Raw genomic sequence first — 14586 nt, forward strand, 5'->3', positions numbered from 1 at the left:
TGTCTGCCCTGGTCCCACGTCTCTGTTCCCTCTATCGCGCCCGCGTGTGTGTGTGTGTGTGTGTGTGTGTGTGTGTGAGATTCCTGCCGTCGTTGTCACTCGCCGACTTGATCCGGTGCAGATCCAACATGGTGTCGGTGTTTCCCCTCTGTCATCAGCGAGCGCGCTGCTACTCGCGTGTTGTCATAAATAAATCTTTAAGAGCTTAAACGACTTTGAGTGCACACGACAGCAGAGCGCTCATTTGACACGCTGAGCTCGTTAACGCAGATGGAAATATGACGAGATTACGACGTGATAGTCGTCCTGCTACACACAGCAGTTGGATTATTGCTAAAATAGACCTTTCATGTGAACTGATGTGATTCAGTTGTTGGTCCTCAAAATGCACTGATGGATTCTGCTGGAGGAGGATGAGGGATGGGCATTGTGAGGATTTATCAGTACCAGTATAACTCGACACTGATTCTTCTTGTATATTGAAATAACGTAACTGAATAAAATGGATCGGATGTCTGATCCAGCTCATTGCATCACCATTGATTATGCTGTCCACGTTCTTATGAGACACCGGGAAGCTCACCGGTGATATTTTACTCATCTCAGCCTCATAATCAGCAGGTGTGACACATTTTTGCACGCTGAACACCACCACACTCTGCACTGGATAAATCCAGCCTGTGAAAATATGATCCTGCGTGTAAAAATGGCTGTAATTCTTACACAGTAAATGCAAGACTTTTGTTAAACTTTGAGTTAAAGCTCAAAGTTTGGACTTTGAACACATCTTGATTGTTTAATTTAAAATCTTCTGTGTTGATTTTTTTTGTTGGCACATTGTCCAAAAGTTTATGGGCTGTCAGAGCTGACGGCTGCTGCCTCGGGCTGTAATGATGTGTACAGGGATGTGGGTGCACTACGTGCCTCATACCGCCTTAAATAAGTTAATACATGAAGTGAGTGGAGGGCTGACTGCACGCTAAGCAGGGTTGATCCGTTTATCGTTAAGGCAAAGAGTCTGTTTGTGTCAGTGCGTTATCCTGCTTTAAAAAACAACAGCCGTCTGTTTTAAGCTTGAGGAAGTTAAACCTGTCCTAAAGCTTTTTAAAAACCAAATCAAAGTCTCGGGGATTTTCCTCTGAGCACCAAATTATTCATATGCGGGGAAAACGATAAATCTCGTCTGGTACTTCTTACAAAACAAAATTTCTTTGTATCAAAATCAGTAGAAAAAAATTCTAACTTGAGCTGTTTGAGTGAATATTGGTATCATTTTAAAAAACGGTGACTCTGTAATACTTTAATCAACAACAGATTAGAACAGAATCGTCACAGTCGGGTTTTCATTCATCCATTTTTATTCCCGTGCTTCTATTTCAAACTAAATGTGGTTTGTAGGAATTAAAATTTGTTGTGTGGAAACACTGAAAAATCAAAACGTGTGTCTAATAAATCTGCTCCTCTCTGTCTGTTTAAAACACAGAAACTGTATGTCCCGCTAGGCGAAGCGGATCCACGTGTTTGTGGTAGGAGAAATAACACGACTGCACACAAGCAGCTTCGGTCATCGTGTGTGAGAGCTGAAGGCAGAAAGTGTGTTCAGTGTTGTGTTATTCGTGTTTGGAGGTTCTTGGTATTCGAGTGCGTATGTTTACTCTTCTTCTCCTCACACCTTCTGTTTATCTGCTTATAAGCGTGAACAAACACCTCTCACACACTTCCTGATGCACACAGATAGCAGTGAGTCACTCGCTCGTGCGTGGTCATGCGTCGCTGAGTGAGGTAGGTGAAAGCTGCTTAGTGGCCTGTTAAAGCTTAACCAGCAACAGGAAACAGCAGATCATCGCTGCCGTCTCTCAGGCCTGTCGCACGTTCCCTGTTTGCATTTGTGTCGTGGCAGGGGGAGCCGAGCCAGCCCCTTCGATAGCTCAGTTGGTAGAGCGGAGGACTGTAGAGGCTGATCACAGTGATCCTTAGGTCGCTGGTTCGAATCCGGCTCGAAGGAGGTGCTCTGTTTTCTCTCCTGTAGAGGACAGAGCTGGGACACAACACTAGATTTTGAGTGTTTGCTCAGTGTGTGTAAAACATGGAAGTCACTACCGGTTTGTTATTCTGCGTTCCAGATACCTCAGAACTCGGATGTCAGAAGCACGTTCAAGGAAAAGTGTTATTTAGAGAGTCAAAAATACACAACAGTGAGAGTACAGAATAAAAGCTTACTGTTCAGTGCTGCCATCGTGGAGCATCTGCTCCAACTGTCTGAGTTGCTCCGCCAAAAACTTAAGGAACGCATCGTTAAGCCCAGTCTATCAGCTGTGTGGTCATCAAGCTGGAAAAACAGAAGAAAGACGGATGATGGATGGCTTAAAATGAAACGCAACTAATGAAAGCAACATAAAAAATGACGTTATTCTTTATTTTACTCGTCTTTTATGTCATCAGAAGAGTGAAAGAAGTCAGTGTGGTAGAACGTGACCTAAGCAGCTAAAGAATGGCAGGAGACAGAAGCTGTCCATTTATTCACCATTTTATGACCAAACAATATTTACAAAAAAATAAATAAGAAACTCAACTCCATAGCTAACTCAGTTCGAATAAACATAACTGAAGTTAAATCAGGTCAAACTGCACACAGCTACACTGACCTGGTCATCCCCCCAAACACCTGCTTTCATCTGCTTAAATAGTCCACTCAGCCCTGGACAATCCATTAGGTATGTAAGGCAAACATTTCTATACTCAAACCTGTACAGCTACTCTTTCCAAGCAATCAAACTCTGCAGTGTGTAGTCGATACATATTACAACAAATCCATTTCTCTATAAACACTCTGAAATCAGCTTTATCAAATAACACTCAGTCTCTTCTTGTGACCTTGTGACCCCTTCCTGATTAACCAGGAAGCTATAAATACAGGAAGTGAAAGTACATTTCCTCCTTTTGCTCCTGGAACACAGGTGGGTAAGGTGAGTTCAAACTAAACCAGTTAACAGTTTAAATAAACAACCTGTTACCAAACTTGTCAGATTTAAACCAGGATGTTATGTTACATAATCTGTAAAAGTGCAAAACATAAACAGACCCGGGATAGTACACGTTTGCCTCTTACAGAGTAGATATGAGAGTTACAGATTTCAAAATGGGCTGTGGTCGTTTGTGGGGATTGAATGTTAAAACAAGCTTGTTGAGCGATCTGCAGGGTGTAAATATCAGAATAACAAAAGTAACAGTCTGTTAACATAATAAGACTTCCTGGACAGTCTGTTGTAAGCTGTAGTATTTTTAGTTTTCACCTGACCTGAGGCTTCAGTGTGAAACAAAAACAGAAAAAACATTGATTATTAGAAAGAAATTCACTGGTGTGAGTCAGTCAGTGTGAATCTCTGCAAGGTGGTGATGACGATGGGCTTCGTGACGAGGCAGGTAATCCCAGCAAGCAGCTGTGTGACGTCCATCTCTTTGAGCTCAGTGAGCAGATGGAAACTCCGAGGATTAGCTCTCATAAACACACACACACCCGGCAGTCCTGCACACACTCCTCCAAACAAAACGGTGCACAGAGGAAGAAGACGCGTACGTGACACATCGAGGAGATAAAAATAACGAGTGAATTTCTTCTTTATTTGGTTCCATTTCTGTCTCTCTGCACGTTTACCTGTGTGAAAATGACAGTCATCAGTTTTTCTTAGTGAGTATTGAGGTTTAGTGTGTGATCTGAGCGCCTGTGAGGAAGCGTGGAAACGCATCGGGCTAAACGCTTTGTCTTCTTCTCCTGCAGCGTGCCCACCGTCCCGGTGAAGAACCTCAACGGATCCAGTCCTGTTCACCCTGCGCTGGCCGGTAAGAATTATCCAAGACATTCAAATATCTCAATACAGCTACACGAGGGAAACCGAATAACTGGCCGTTTATTGCAATATAAACGGGATCCACGACTTTGAACAGTCTGCTGTTACCAGTAACATCATTAGCACATAAGTAGGTCAGGATCTGATGGCAGGTGTCCTTCTGTACAGTCTGCCGGTCACCTTTTCATAATTCCTGTGCTCCACCACCAGATTTTTCCATGGCTGACAATCTAATTTTTATAATATTTGAGTATATCTCTTCCTCCCCTCACCCCAACCGGTCGCAGCAGATGGCCCCGCCCCTCCCTGAGCCTGGTTCTTCCTGTTAAAAGGAAGTTTTTCCTTCCCACTGTGCTTGCTCATAGGGGGGTCACATGATTGTTGGGTTTTTCTCTGTATGTAATGTTGCAGGGTCTACCTTACAATCTAAATGCACCTTGAGGCGACTGTTGTTGTGATTTGGCGCTGTATAAATAAAATTGAATTGAATATAAACAACTTTAGCGTTAGTAAGAATGCAGAAACCACAGCGCTCTTCTCACAGACTGTTTCTTTCGGTTGTGTTTCAGGGATCACGGGAATCCTGATGAGTGCTGCCGCTCTGCCCGTGTGTTTGACCAGGCCTCCGAAGCTCGTGCTTCACCCTCCGCCTGTTAGCAAGAGCGACGTCAAGCCGGTGCCCGGCTTCGGCCACTGCTGCAGGAAGACCACCAAGAAACAGGCTCGCAAAGGTACGCGTGGTGATCTCTCCATTTTGTCCTTTCAGCTTTCACAGTTGTAGAGATGTTGAACCATCAGCCGCAGGTTTCATCCCGTCGTCTCCCGTCCTTCTCTCTGTGCGCAGGTAAAACTCCAGAGGAGGTGGTGAAGAAGTACCTGCAAAAAGTAAAAAGTCCACCAGAGGAGGTGAGACCTCAGTTTTTTATCATGAAATTCCATACCACGTGCAGAGAGAAAGGGGAATGAGCCTTTCCTCTGTCTGAATATTTCCCAGGACTGCACCATCTGCATGGAGCCACTGGGGGGCCCGTCTGGATACAAGGGTCCAGGGGTGGGGCCTGTGTCCAGGGCGGAGTCAGTTGGACGGCTGGCACAGTGCGGGCACCAGTACCACTTCCAGTGTCTGGTGGCCATGTATAATAACGGCAACAAGGACGGCAGGTTAGAACCAGACCACGCTCCTCATCCTCTCAGGTTTTAGGAAAGTCCTTCGTTTAATGGATCTGCTTCCTCCTCTCTTCAGTCTCCAGTGTCCCACCTGTAAAACCATCTACGGCGTGAAGACTGGAAACCAGCCGGCAGGGAAGATGGAATACCATGTCATCCCACACTCTTTACCGGGCCACCCCGACTGCAAAACCATACGCATCATCTACAACATCCCACCAGGCATTCAGGTACCACCAACACTTCAAACACCTGGACCAGCGGCCCTGTTTGGCCCTCACAGGTGGCGTTTGACACCCTCTAACGTTGCTCCTCTCCTTTCAGGGACCAGAGCACCCGAATCCAGGGAAGCCCTTCACTGCCAGAGGCTTTCCCCGACACTGCTACCTCCCAGACAGCGAGAAAGGACGCAAGGTAACCACCAACAGGCGTCCATTCGTCCCGCTGTCAGATTTGTTTAGTGTTAGATGGTTTCGGTTTGGGTCGCCCAGTTTTGGAGATGTCGGCTGTAGAGATGGACACCTCACTTCAGTATAATTAAGCTCAAAGTAAAATGGGAGGCGGAGACTTCTGCTACCAGGCTCCTCTCCCGAGGTACCACCTCTGTCTGGGTGACCCCTTTGTTGTCCTGCTAAATGCTCAAGCTGATGGGGGACTTCCCATGATGCACTGGGCATTTCAATTGGTTAGTTTAGTCCGTTGCTTCCTCCCCACTTTACCACGGTCTTGTCACTGTGGGGGCTATCTTATTGGTTTTCTCTCTCTAATACCTCACAGTGTACAGTGCCTATAACCAGTCTGCAGTCAGCGGGGAAAATATGGATGTTTGATTTTAGGCTGGGCTGAATCTCTAATTTTTTTTTCGCCTCTCAGGTACTCAGACTGCTCCTGGTAGCGTGGGACCGCAGGTTGATCTTCTCAGTCGGTACTTCAAGCACTACAGGAGAGTCGGACACCGTCATCTGGAACGAGGTAACTTCAGACCTAAGAGTGAATCGGATTGGTTGTTAGTTTGTGATGTAAAGACTGACACGTTCTCCCGTCGCTCCCCTTCATTTTAAGGTCCATCATAAGACGGAGTTCGGCTCCAACCTGACGGGCCACGGCTTCCCCGACCCCGGACACCTCGACAACGTCCTGGAAGAGCTGCGAGCTCAGGGCATCACGGAGGACGACGCACTGATGGAGAAGTGAGAGGGCAACGCGAGAGGAGGAGACGGAGGGTGGAAGGGAAGAGGAGGCGGCTGAACCATGAAAATAATAGGAGGAGGAGGAGACAGAATCTCTCTGCCAGCAGTTAGCAGGGGGCGCAGGGCGATTTGGGGTAACGGGGATGCTGAATTTGTTTAGTCACATCAACCGCAGTGAGTGGAAGTTTGAAGAAGCAGCAGCAGCTCTAGAAAAGCCAGAGTGACGAGGAGGAAGAGGTGGATTTAGGTACTAAACGACAGCGGTCAGAGTGAATCCGTACTAATAATAAAAATAAGTTTACTTTACTGGGAAAGAGTCAAAAAAAGAAGGAAAAAAAGTTAGAGCAGTTCAATAAAAACTGGGAGAGGAAGGACAAAGAGAGGAAGACTACGGAGCAGCTTGGGGCTGTAAGGACAGAGGGAGGAGGGGCAGCAGGAAGAACGAGGGATGGTGCACGGACGTAGCGTAGGATAGGAGTAGAGTAACACTAACTTTTCGGAGAGGAGGAGAGGCTGAGTGCTGCCTTTGTTCAAACCACCTGCTCGCCTGCGGTTGAAGTGCAGTGCTGCGGCGCCCCCTGGCGGGTTTTCTTTTGAACTACATGTCAGTCTGCAGGCTGAGTTATCCACTTTATTTCCTCATTGTTACTATAGTCCTCCTCATTTAGTTATTCCATATTTTACCTCTTAACCTGATGGTTTTACACGAGCTCAGCTCTGTGTGATCATGTGTGTGTGAAATGACTAAAGACCAAACCGACCCCCGCTCACCTGCTGGGCGCCTTCGGAGTCTTACTATCGAGCCACTGTGGTACGAGTTAACCTTAGACACAGGTACCATTTTCTTTATTTCATTCTTTTGTTCCTGACAGATCAGAGTTTCACTGGATGCAGTTTTTCTCTCTATGAAGCGTTTCATTAGAGCTGTGATGAACGTCTCGGGTAGCGGTTAAAGAGGAGGGAGACACGAGCGTGAGGATGGGATCAGATTGGGCAGGAGGTCTGAAGGTCAGGAGATCTGCTGAGTGACAAAAAAGGGCTGTTGCACGCTTTTTTTAAAAAGCAAAACAATAAAAACAATATCAAATTTATGGTGTTGTAGGGCTTCGTTATCTCTGGGCTTTGGCCAGCAGTGACCTCCTTCTCACACTAGACCTGTTTGCAGCTGAGCATGAAGCAGACAGATGAGAATTAGTACCTTCCAAAACAGGCTAATCTGAGGGTGAAGGTTAATCTGTAGATCTGCCGGTCAAACATTCCTGTGGCCCTGAGATGCAGGTAGGGACCGAAGGGATAAGATTGAGGACACAAGGAGCAGAAATGAGACTCCTCCACAAACGTATCTGAGGAGCTCATCATGCAGAAGGAGCTCAGCTGAGGTGTTTTAGGCAGCTCCACAAAGGAAGAGGCCCTGGACACGCTCGAGAGATTATGCCTCTGAGCTGGTTCTAACGCTGTGGTGTTGGAGGAGGCTGCTGATAGAAAACAGATGGAATCTCCTCATCTCTGAAACATCTGCATTTATAGAGTCGCCAGTCGAATCTGATTAAAAACTGCTTCAAAGGTTTGACCACTTAAAAGCTTTTTAGCCCACAAACATTAAACATTATAAACATCTCTGGCTCCTCCCATGAGAACAGAAACCACACTAGGTCTTCATCTTTGCTGTGCCCGCCCACCACCACACAGCTCAAACTGACTTCTGATTGGCTCTTTTGGGGGGTTCAAACGCTGTGAGATGGGCCGGAATACATGGCATTCTGGGGAACTGTAGAAAAACATCGCAAATTTCATGGTTTAAAATTGTCTTCTTCTTCGGGAAATGTTCTCAATAGCTGTCAAATAAACAGCTAGTGAAATGATTCCTGAGTATTAGGGCCGTCACAGCACCACCATCCAGTTTAGGGCAGCCTCCTGAAAACATCACCGTCATCCAACACGACCACCGGCTTCTTCTACGCCCATGGACGTTTGTGCTGGCCTTTAGCCACACCCACACTGTTATCGTTTGAAAACCAATCGTAAATCCTTAACGGACCAATCAGCACACATTAGCACCAGGATTGATTCATTTGAGTACATCTCTTCCTAGGATTCATTTAAGAAAGCGTGCTCCTACCCTGTCTCTCCACTTGTCTCCACGACTGAAAACATTTTGCCCAGTCTCTGAGTTGGGTCTCTAAATGACCTCTTATCTCGACGTCTGTGTACTGTGTATGCCACAAACATTCTCCCGTTTTAAGCTTTTATTTTGGTGAATACGACAATGGTACTTCCTTCACTTCTTTATTACTTTTTTTAATGGTATTTAGGTACACCTTTGCTTTTTAATAGCATATTTCTTGACACTATTATAGATTAAATTGCCTTTTCATTTTTTGTACATTTATGTTGTATTGATTATGCTCCTTTTTTTTTTGTTTTGATTTTTTTTTTTTATGTCATAACATGTTTACAAAGACAGTATTATTAAATATGTCTTTTTTCCTCCCCCCCCCCTGTCAGTGTACAGAAGCTGATTTGCATCATCTTTTCTTTTGGAAAAGGAATTTGATGGTAGACTTTTATCTGAGTGTGACATGTAATGAATTTGAATAGAGAGTCAGACACCTTGTACACTTGCTGTTCTGTGAGGTTTCTACATATCAGCTGTCCTGCTGCTGTTCTGCAGACATTTGAAGGTTTCACAGCAGATATTTGTAGATGGGATCGTCCAGCCTTCGTTCAGCAGCAAATAAAATATCTGAAAATGTTATTAAAAAAATCACAACTTCCTCTTATGTTGATGCAGTTTCAGCTCTTTGGCTCAAACACTGCACAGCGACTGAGGAGAATGCTGATTTTGTATGATCAATTAGGTCTTAAATTGTCTTTTTATTAATAAAAGAATGCTTTGAAACAAACAAAGTTTCATTTCTGTTTGTCTTGTCTGGCTCATCCGGATCCGGACCAGAAGTGTGCACTGTCTGAGGCCGTTCGAACACTTTGAAATGTAGGTTTTTCTTTTTATCCATGAAGGTGGGAGGTTTGATGCTAGGGTGTTAGTATGGGATAGGGAGAAAGGGACGGGAGAGCGTCACAGACATGACAAGGAAAGTGTAAGTATTTCCAGAGTAACTGCTGGAGTGTGAATGATTACTACAAGAGAAAAATAAAGAAAGACTGAAACTTCATTATTGTGTTGGTCAGATCTTTAGTGGCTGCAATGAGGGACGTAAACTAGAAAAACAGATCCCAGTGCGTGTTTTGATCAAAACAGCTGTGACGCTGCTCGGTCCACATCCCCCTTCGATAGCTCAGTTGGTAGAGCGGAGGACTGTAGAGGCTGATCACAGTGATCCTTAGGTCGCTGGTTCGAATCCGGCTCGAAGGAGAGGTTTCTTTTCACAAAAACTTTGGCCAAGATCTCTGTTTATAACGCGGACTTACTAAATGAAACGCGATTATTTTTGCACGTAACAGTTTTGGCGTATACCTCACGTGACCTAACAGGTGCGTCCACGTGAAATTGAATCGCTTGCGTAAAACATGAATTATGCTCAAACAAAATATGTGTTCCCTGACCGGGAATCGAACCCGGGCCGCGGCGGTGAGAGCGCCGAATCCTAACCACTAGACCACCAGGGAGTGATACACATCAACCCTGTGTATGACGATGAAAAGTCTGTAAAGGTGATCTCAGCCAATGATATAATTTGTTGTTCTTTAGCCTGGTTCTGCTAACATTTCTTCCTGTTAAAAGGGAGTTCTTCCTTGCCACTGTCACCAAAGTGCCTGTTCATGGAGGTTCATATGATTTTTCAGGGTTTTCTTCATTTTCTTCGTATCATTGTAGGATTTTTACCTCACAATATAAAACACCTTGAGGCAACTGTTGTTGTGATTCTTACCTTACTAGCTGTAAGTAAAATTGAATTGAATTGAAGAACTAAACAAAAAAACAAACAAAACAAATTAAAGTGAAATAATTATATAATTCCGTAATTAAGCTATAACATACATTTTCAAGCTGTTTTTTTTTCATCCTCTGTTATGCCCATACTCTTCTTCTTCATCAACCAAATCTCAGGACTTGAGATGAAACCGAGTGGTGTGTCCACTGGGGGACAATGAGTTAAATAGGAGAATTACCAGACCAGCTTCTTTTAAGGTCTGCTTAAGTCCATCCATTCTGCAGTTTGTGTGAAGGCCTGTTCTCCCAGTGCCAGTGTAAAACTGATTTGATTTGAACAGAGCTTAAATATGTTTTTCAACCCCGTCAGTTTAGTGGGGATATCCTGCACTTATAAAGTTACACATGCTGAAAAATGGTGTGAGTCTATGAACTGTGAGCGATTTTATCTCGGAACCCTGTGACATAAATAATCAACAATTTCTAGATTTTAATGATAAAATTAAAAAAATAATGGAAAAAAAAACACGCGACCGGTTATTTTTTAGTACTTCCGGGGTGACTGTCATGGCGGCGCCCATAACGCTCTAGCGAAAGGAATCTAAACACGTTCATGAAATAATAAAGCGCTGTGGAGCGAAGCAGCCATGAAGTTCAAAGATCTGCTGAAGTGGAACGCCAGAGTATCCGCCGTGTACGCGATTGGTATTTGGACCATGGTCGGCTCGTACGCTTACCTGAAATACACAGGTCGCTGCGAGGTCGCGCCAGGTGAGCGACGTGAACTGTGAAATTCACACATGCGCAAACAATATTCTCAAACTGAAGTACGCCGAATTATTTAAGAGCCTCTTTTTGATGAGTGTCATCGGGTATGCTGGCAGATGTTACTCATTTAATGTGAAGAAACTGAAGAAATATTAAAATGAGATGAATCTAAGAGGAGCTCTGAGACGTGCCCCTTTCTTCCTGCAAACGGAGGCTGCTTACATACACTGGATACGCAGCTTACTGCTGGTTGGTGAGAGAGGAAGGAACCACAAACGGGACAAAACAGAGGTTACTGACCTGCAGCTGTGGCGTATAAAGAAACAGATTCTCTCTCTAGTCTGAAATAACAAATTTCATTTACTTTCAATATTAGCTGATCCAGTTTGTTTGCACAGTGCTACCCTTTATTGCTGACACATATATTCATAGAAGTAACTGATAATGAATGTTTATGATTGCCCTCCTCTTACTCAGTGAAAAAAGAAGAAGTGGAAGAGCCGCAGGATCCAAACCAGGAGGTCTACAAGACGGCACACGCCAAAACTGTCATCACCTATAAGAAAGACTTTGTCCCGTACACCACAAGGATCTATAATCTCATCTCATCCTTCAGCGGCGATCAAGGGGCTGGAGACGACAACAAATGAACCTCTCCAGTTAATATTTGTGTATTTCTGTGAGGACATTATAATGTTTTTGTTTTTTAAGGAAACTCCAGCTGCGTGTCCACCTGTCCTGCTCTGATGGCCTCAGCCAGCTTTTAGTATCAAACTGTAAACAGTATTCAGTACTGTTCTGTAATTCAGATGCTCGTGGTGTGTAAATAAACCCTCAAAATGCAGAAATCTGTTTCAGTAGAAAGATTAAAGGTTCATCTGTGATTCATGTTATAGGTTGGAACAGGATTTGGGGCCTAGTGATGTCTAATCCTGGATTTTCAGTGTGACAGAGGTCGTTTACTTTTTACCTTATGTTTGACGAGTGATGTCAACAGTTGTGAAGTCACCACCAGCTGACCAGTCAGTTCTCTGGAAAATAAAACCACGACTCCAAGAAGATCCTTCAGACCACAGAGCTCAGATCATAATAAGATGTAAAGTTTTTCAACAGCATTTAAAGTCTTGGTCTTTCCATGATAAGCATCAATAAGAAATACGCACTGGAGCCTTGGTCTACACCACAGGCCAGCAAGACAGTTTTCGGCCACCTGGGATACCGAGTGGCTGAAAACAAAGAGGGAAGAGAAACTCCACAGATGCACGTGAAATGTGACTGAACTGTTTAGAGAGCAGGTTATGTTGTTCTCACTGTTTATTAAGATGAATGAAGTCTGTCTAAAGCAGTAATGTTGATTTTGAATCAATACAAGCCATCTGTTTTAAGGCCGCCTTCATGAGAGCTGAAGGCAGATCTGCCACTTCTCTTACCTGCTGGTGTCACTGGTATCTGCTGTACATGAGGCTGGGAGTGCAGGTGGAGGTGAAACGAGTCACCAACTGTCCAGGAAAACATAGACGAGTCAAGGACTGAAGATACAAGGCACAGCAGTATTTGCATCTGATTGATCAGCTTTATGGGAGAAGGAGAAGATCCAGAAAGTGACTGGTGGCTATAATCTATCAGACACATCTGTCATGAATGGCATCAAGCTATTTGGGGCCAGAAAGTACATTCCTGTCAAAAGATGGACATGGCGATCTGTTTTTGGCAAAGTGAATTCTTATATCCTTTATTTATACAGGAAGAAGTGTCATAGACGTTAGATCTGCCCAAGAGGGAAGCAGAAATTGGGACAAACATAACATCACAGTAACATAAAGATATTTTAAGCGTCCAAAAGGGAACTCTATTGATTACACTGAATGTACAATAAGACAATAAGTCCTGCGAGCTACAGGTCATTTCTTTATTCTGTTTATAACACCGTAATAAATCATGATAACTACAGTCTATTTGCCAATGCTAGCAAGGGTATGAGGCGTAAAAATAAACATCGAAAAATGCTTTTTGGCACAACACTGGAGAGGAGGACACCTGGTGGTAGATCCGAGGGCTCCACAGGTGAGGTGGAGTTAAAGTCACTGCCCTCTGTGAGCTGTTCCTGGGCTGCAGGTCAAGAGGAGTAAAGACCATCTGCCTCTATTCGTTTTTTCATTTAGCCGACACACCCGCTGGTCTGTACACGTCATTTCCTCAAGCTGTTTACCCTCTCAGGTGTGGGTGGAGCTAAACAGCTCACACAGGAAGTGTGTCCAGTCCACTCAAACACTGATGCGCTTTCGGTTTGCGGCATCTGTGCAGCTGATCGAAGACGGCTTTGTTTGTGTCTGCAAACAAATATTAATCGGATTTCTTCGGGAGTTTCCGCCCAGCTTTGGTGAGTCGAGCTGAAAACTCTTAACGCAAACATGAAAATTCAGTTTAGGAAGTTTCAGGGGAGAAGGGGATGTTTGGTGAAAGGTTCCAGGTGTTTGCGCTTCTGTTCCGAGGCTCTGCGTGCAAAGCGCCTCGTGATTCACGCATCAGTGAACGGCTTTGTGATCTTAAACAGGAGCGTTTTAAAAGTTTCATTTCAGCCTGTTTGTTTTGGCTCCCTCCCCTTTGGCCAACCTCCAGAAATACTTTGTCCCCCTCCATGAGCGCACGGATAAACTACGCGATCAAATATTTAAAACTTTATACCCCCGAAAACAAAGGCTTCTCTGGGGAATCTAAAACAATGCGATGTTTCAGTTTTGGTTTATGTGTGGAAAGTACTAAAAACAAAAATGGAAACCTTAGAATCAGTTTCTGAGTCACGTGTCTGATGCTCTATGTTGTTTACATGCTAAAGTAGAAAAAACACCGATGTTGTCCTGTTGTTAACAGACTATTTTTAAAATGTGTTAATATTGAACCCACAAATGCATCAAAGGTGGACGAATAGCAAACCTGAACCACACCTGGCAGAAACTAAGGTAAAACAGTCCACCGTGGAATTTATCCATGACTTAAACTTATAATGGTGAAACAGCGCTGAGATGCTAATGTTGCACAGGCCAGGGAACAAACAGAGCAGAGACGGAAGAAAAGAAATTACAGCAGAACTCAACAGAGAGTTGAGGACAATACAAGAGCTCTGCTTCAGCTCACAGGACGTGTTATTCTGCACTGGGTAACCAGCGTCTTTCCTTTCTGTTCTCAGTGTCCAAACATGGCTGCTGCCGCCTGTCTGCTGACTGAAGATCAGTTTCTGTGCGCCATGTGTCTGGATGTGTTCACCGATCCGGTCAGCACGCCGTGTGGACACAACTTCTGCAAACACTGCATCACTGAACCCGTTGACGCCGACGTCCCGTTCCAGTGTCCCGTCTGCATGAAGATGTTCTACCCAAAGCCCGAGCTGCAGGTCAACACTCTGATCTCTGAGATGGTCGATACCTTCAGACGGGCAGAGCAACGGCCAGGTAGACAGGAAGAAGCTCTCCTTGGGTTAGACTTAAAACCACTGCCGCTGCTTCTCTGTGTGGTGTTTCTTTCATTACTTTGGGACTGCGTGAAATTCAATCATCCTCTGGAGGAAATGAGTAAAGGAGAGAAACTGGGGAAGATGGAGGCTGAAATCCAGCAGACGATCGAGGAGATGCGACTGAAGATTGAGGAGCTCAAACGCTCAGTGGAGCTCGGTAAAGAGGACGCAGACAGAGAGATGACAGATGGTGCTCGGGTCTTTGCTGCT

At 44.6% G+C, this 14586-nt stretch overlaps 2 protein-coding genes and 3 non-coding genes across 6 annotated transcripts in view; 4 read left to right on the forward strand and 1 right to left on the reverse strand.

Annotated features, from left to right (window-relative positions):
• Nucleotides 1-8435, forward strand: part of LOC102205369 (E3 ubiquitin-protein ligase DTX1-like) — a 40557-nt gene extending 32122 nt beyond the window's left edge. For both annotated transcript variants that reach the window (XM_005746008.2, XM_005746009.2), the window contains exons 5-12: nt 3779-3840; nt 4418-4579; nt 4693-4754; nt 4843-5009; nt 5092-5245; nt 5340-5429; nt 5889-5987; nt 6078-8435. In XM_005746008.2, coding sequence (XP_005746065.1) covers nt 3779-3840; nt 4418-4579; nt 4693-4754; nt 4843-5009; nt 5092-5245; nt 5340-5429; nt 5889-5987; nt 6078-6209 — 928 coding nt within the window. In that variant the 3' untranslated portion in view covers nt 6210-8435. The remainder of the gene's footprint in view (nt 1-3778; nt 3841-4417; nt 4580-4692; nt 4755-4842; nt 5010-5091; nt 5246-5339; nt 5430-5888; nt 5988-6077) is intronic.
• trnay-gua (transfer RNA tyrosine (anticodon GUA)) lies at nt 1918-2005 on the forward strand. The gene is given in 2 exon segments: nt 1918-1954; nt 1970-2005. It is a non-coding gene; the product is annotated as a tRNA-Tyr (tRNA).
• A 1055-nt stretch (nt 8436-9490) lies between the features above and the next one.
• Nucleotides 9491-9578, forward strand: trnay-gua (transfer RNA tyrosine (anticodon GUA)). Its single transcript is given in 2 exon segments — nt 9491-9527; nt 9543-9578. It is a non-coding gene; the product is annotated as a tRNA-Tyr (tRNA).
• A 182-nt stretch (nt 9579-9760) lies between these two features.
• Nucleotides 9761-9832, reverse strand: trnae-cuc (transfer RNA glutamic acid (anticodon CUC)). Its single transcript has one exon. It is a non-coding gene; the product is annotated as a tRNA-Glu (tRNA).
• Nucleotides 9833-13180: 3348 nt separating this feature from the next.
• LOC102215485 (nuclear factor 7, ovary-like) overlaps nt 13181-14586 on the forward strand; it is a 2895-nt gene continuing 1489 nt past the window's right edge. Inside the window, exons 1-2 of the mRNA XM_005746048.2 lie at nt 13181-13245; nt 14053-14583. Coding sequence (XP_005746105.1) covers nt 14062-14583 — 522 coding nt within the window. The 5' untranslated portion in view covers nt 13181-13245; nt 14053-14061. The remainder of the gene's footprint in view (nt 13246-14052; nt 14584-14586) is intronic.

This window comes from Pundamilia nyererei, unplaced genomic scaffold (assembly GCF_000239375.1).
Source record: "Pundamilia nyererei isolate P.nyererei 1_Seehausen unplaced genomic scaffold, PunNye1.0 scaffold00171, whole genome shotgun sequence".
Classification (NCBI taxonomy): Eukaryota; Metazoa; Chordata; class Actinopteri; order Cichliformes; family Cichlidae; genus Pundamilia; species Pundamilia nyererei.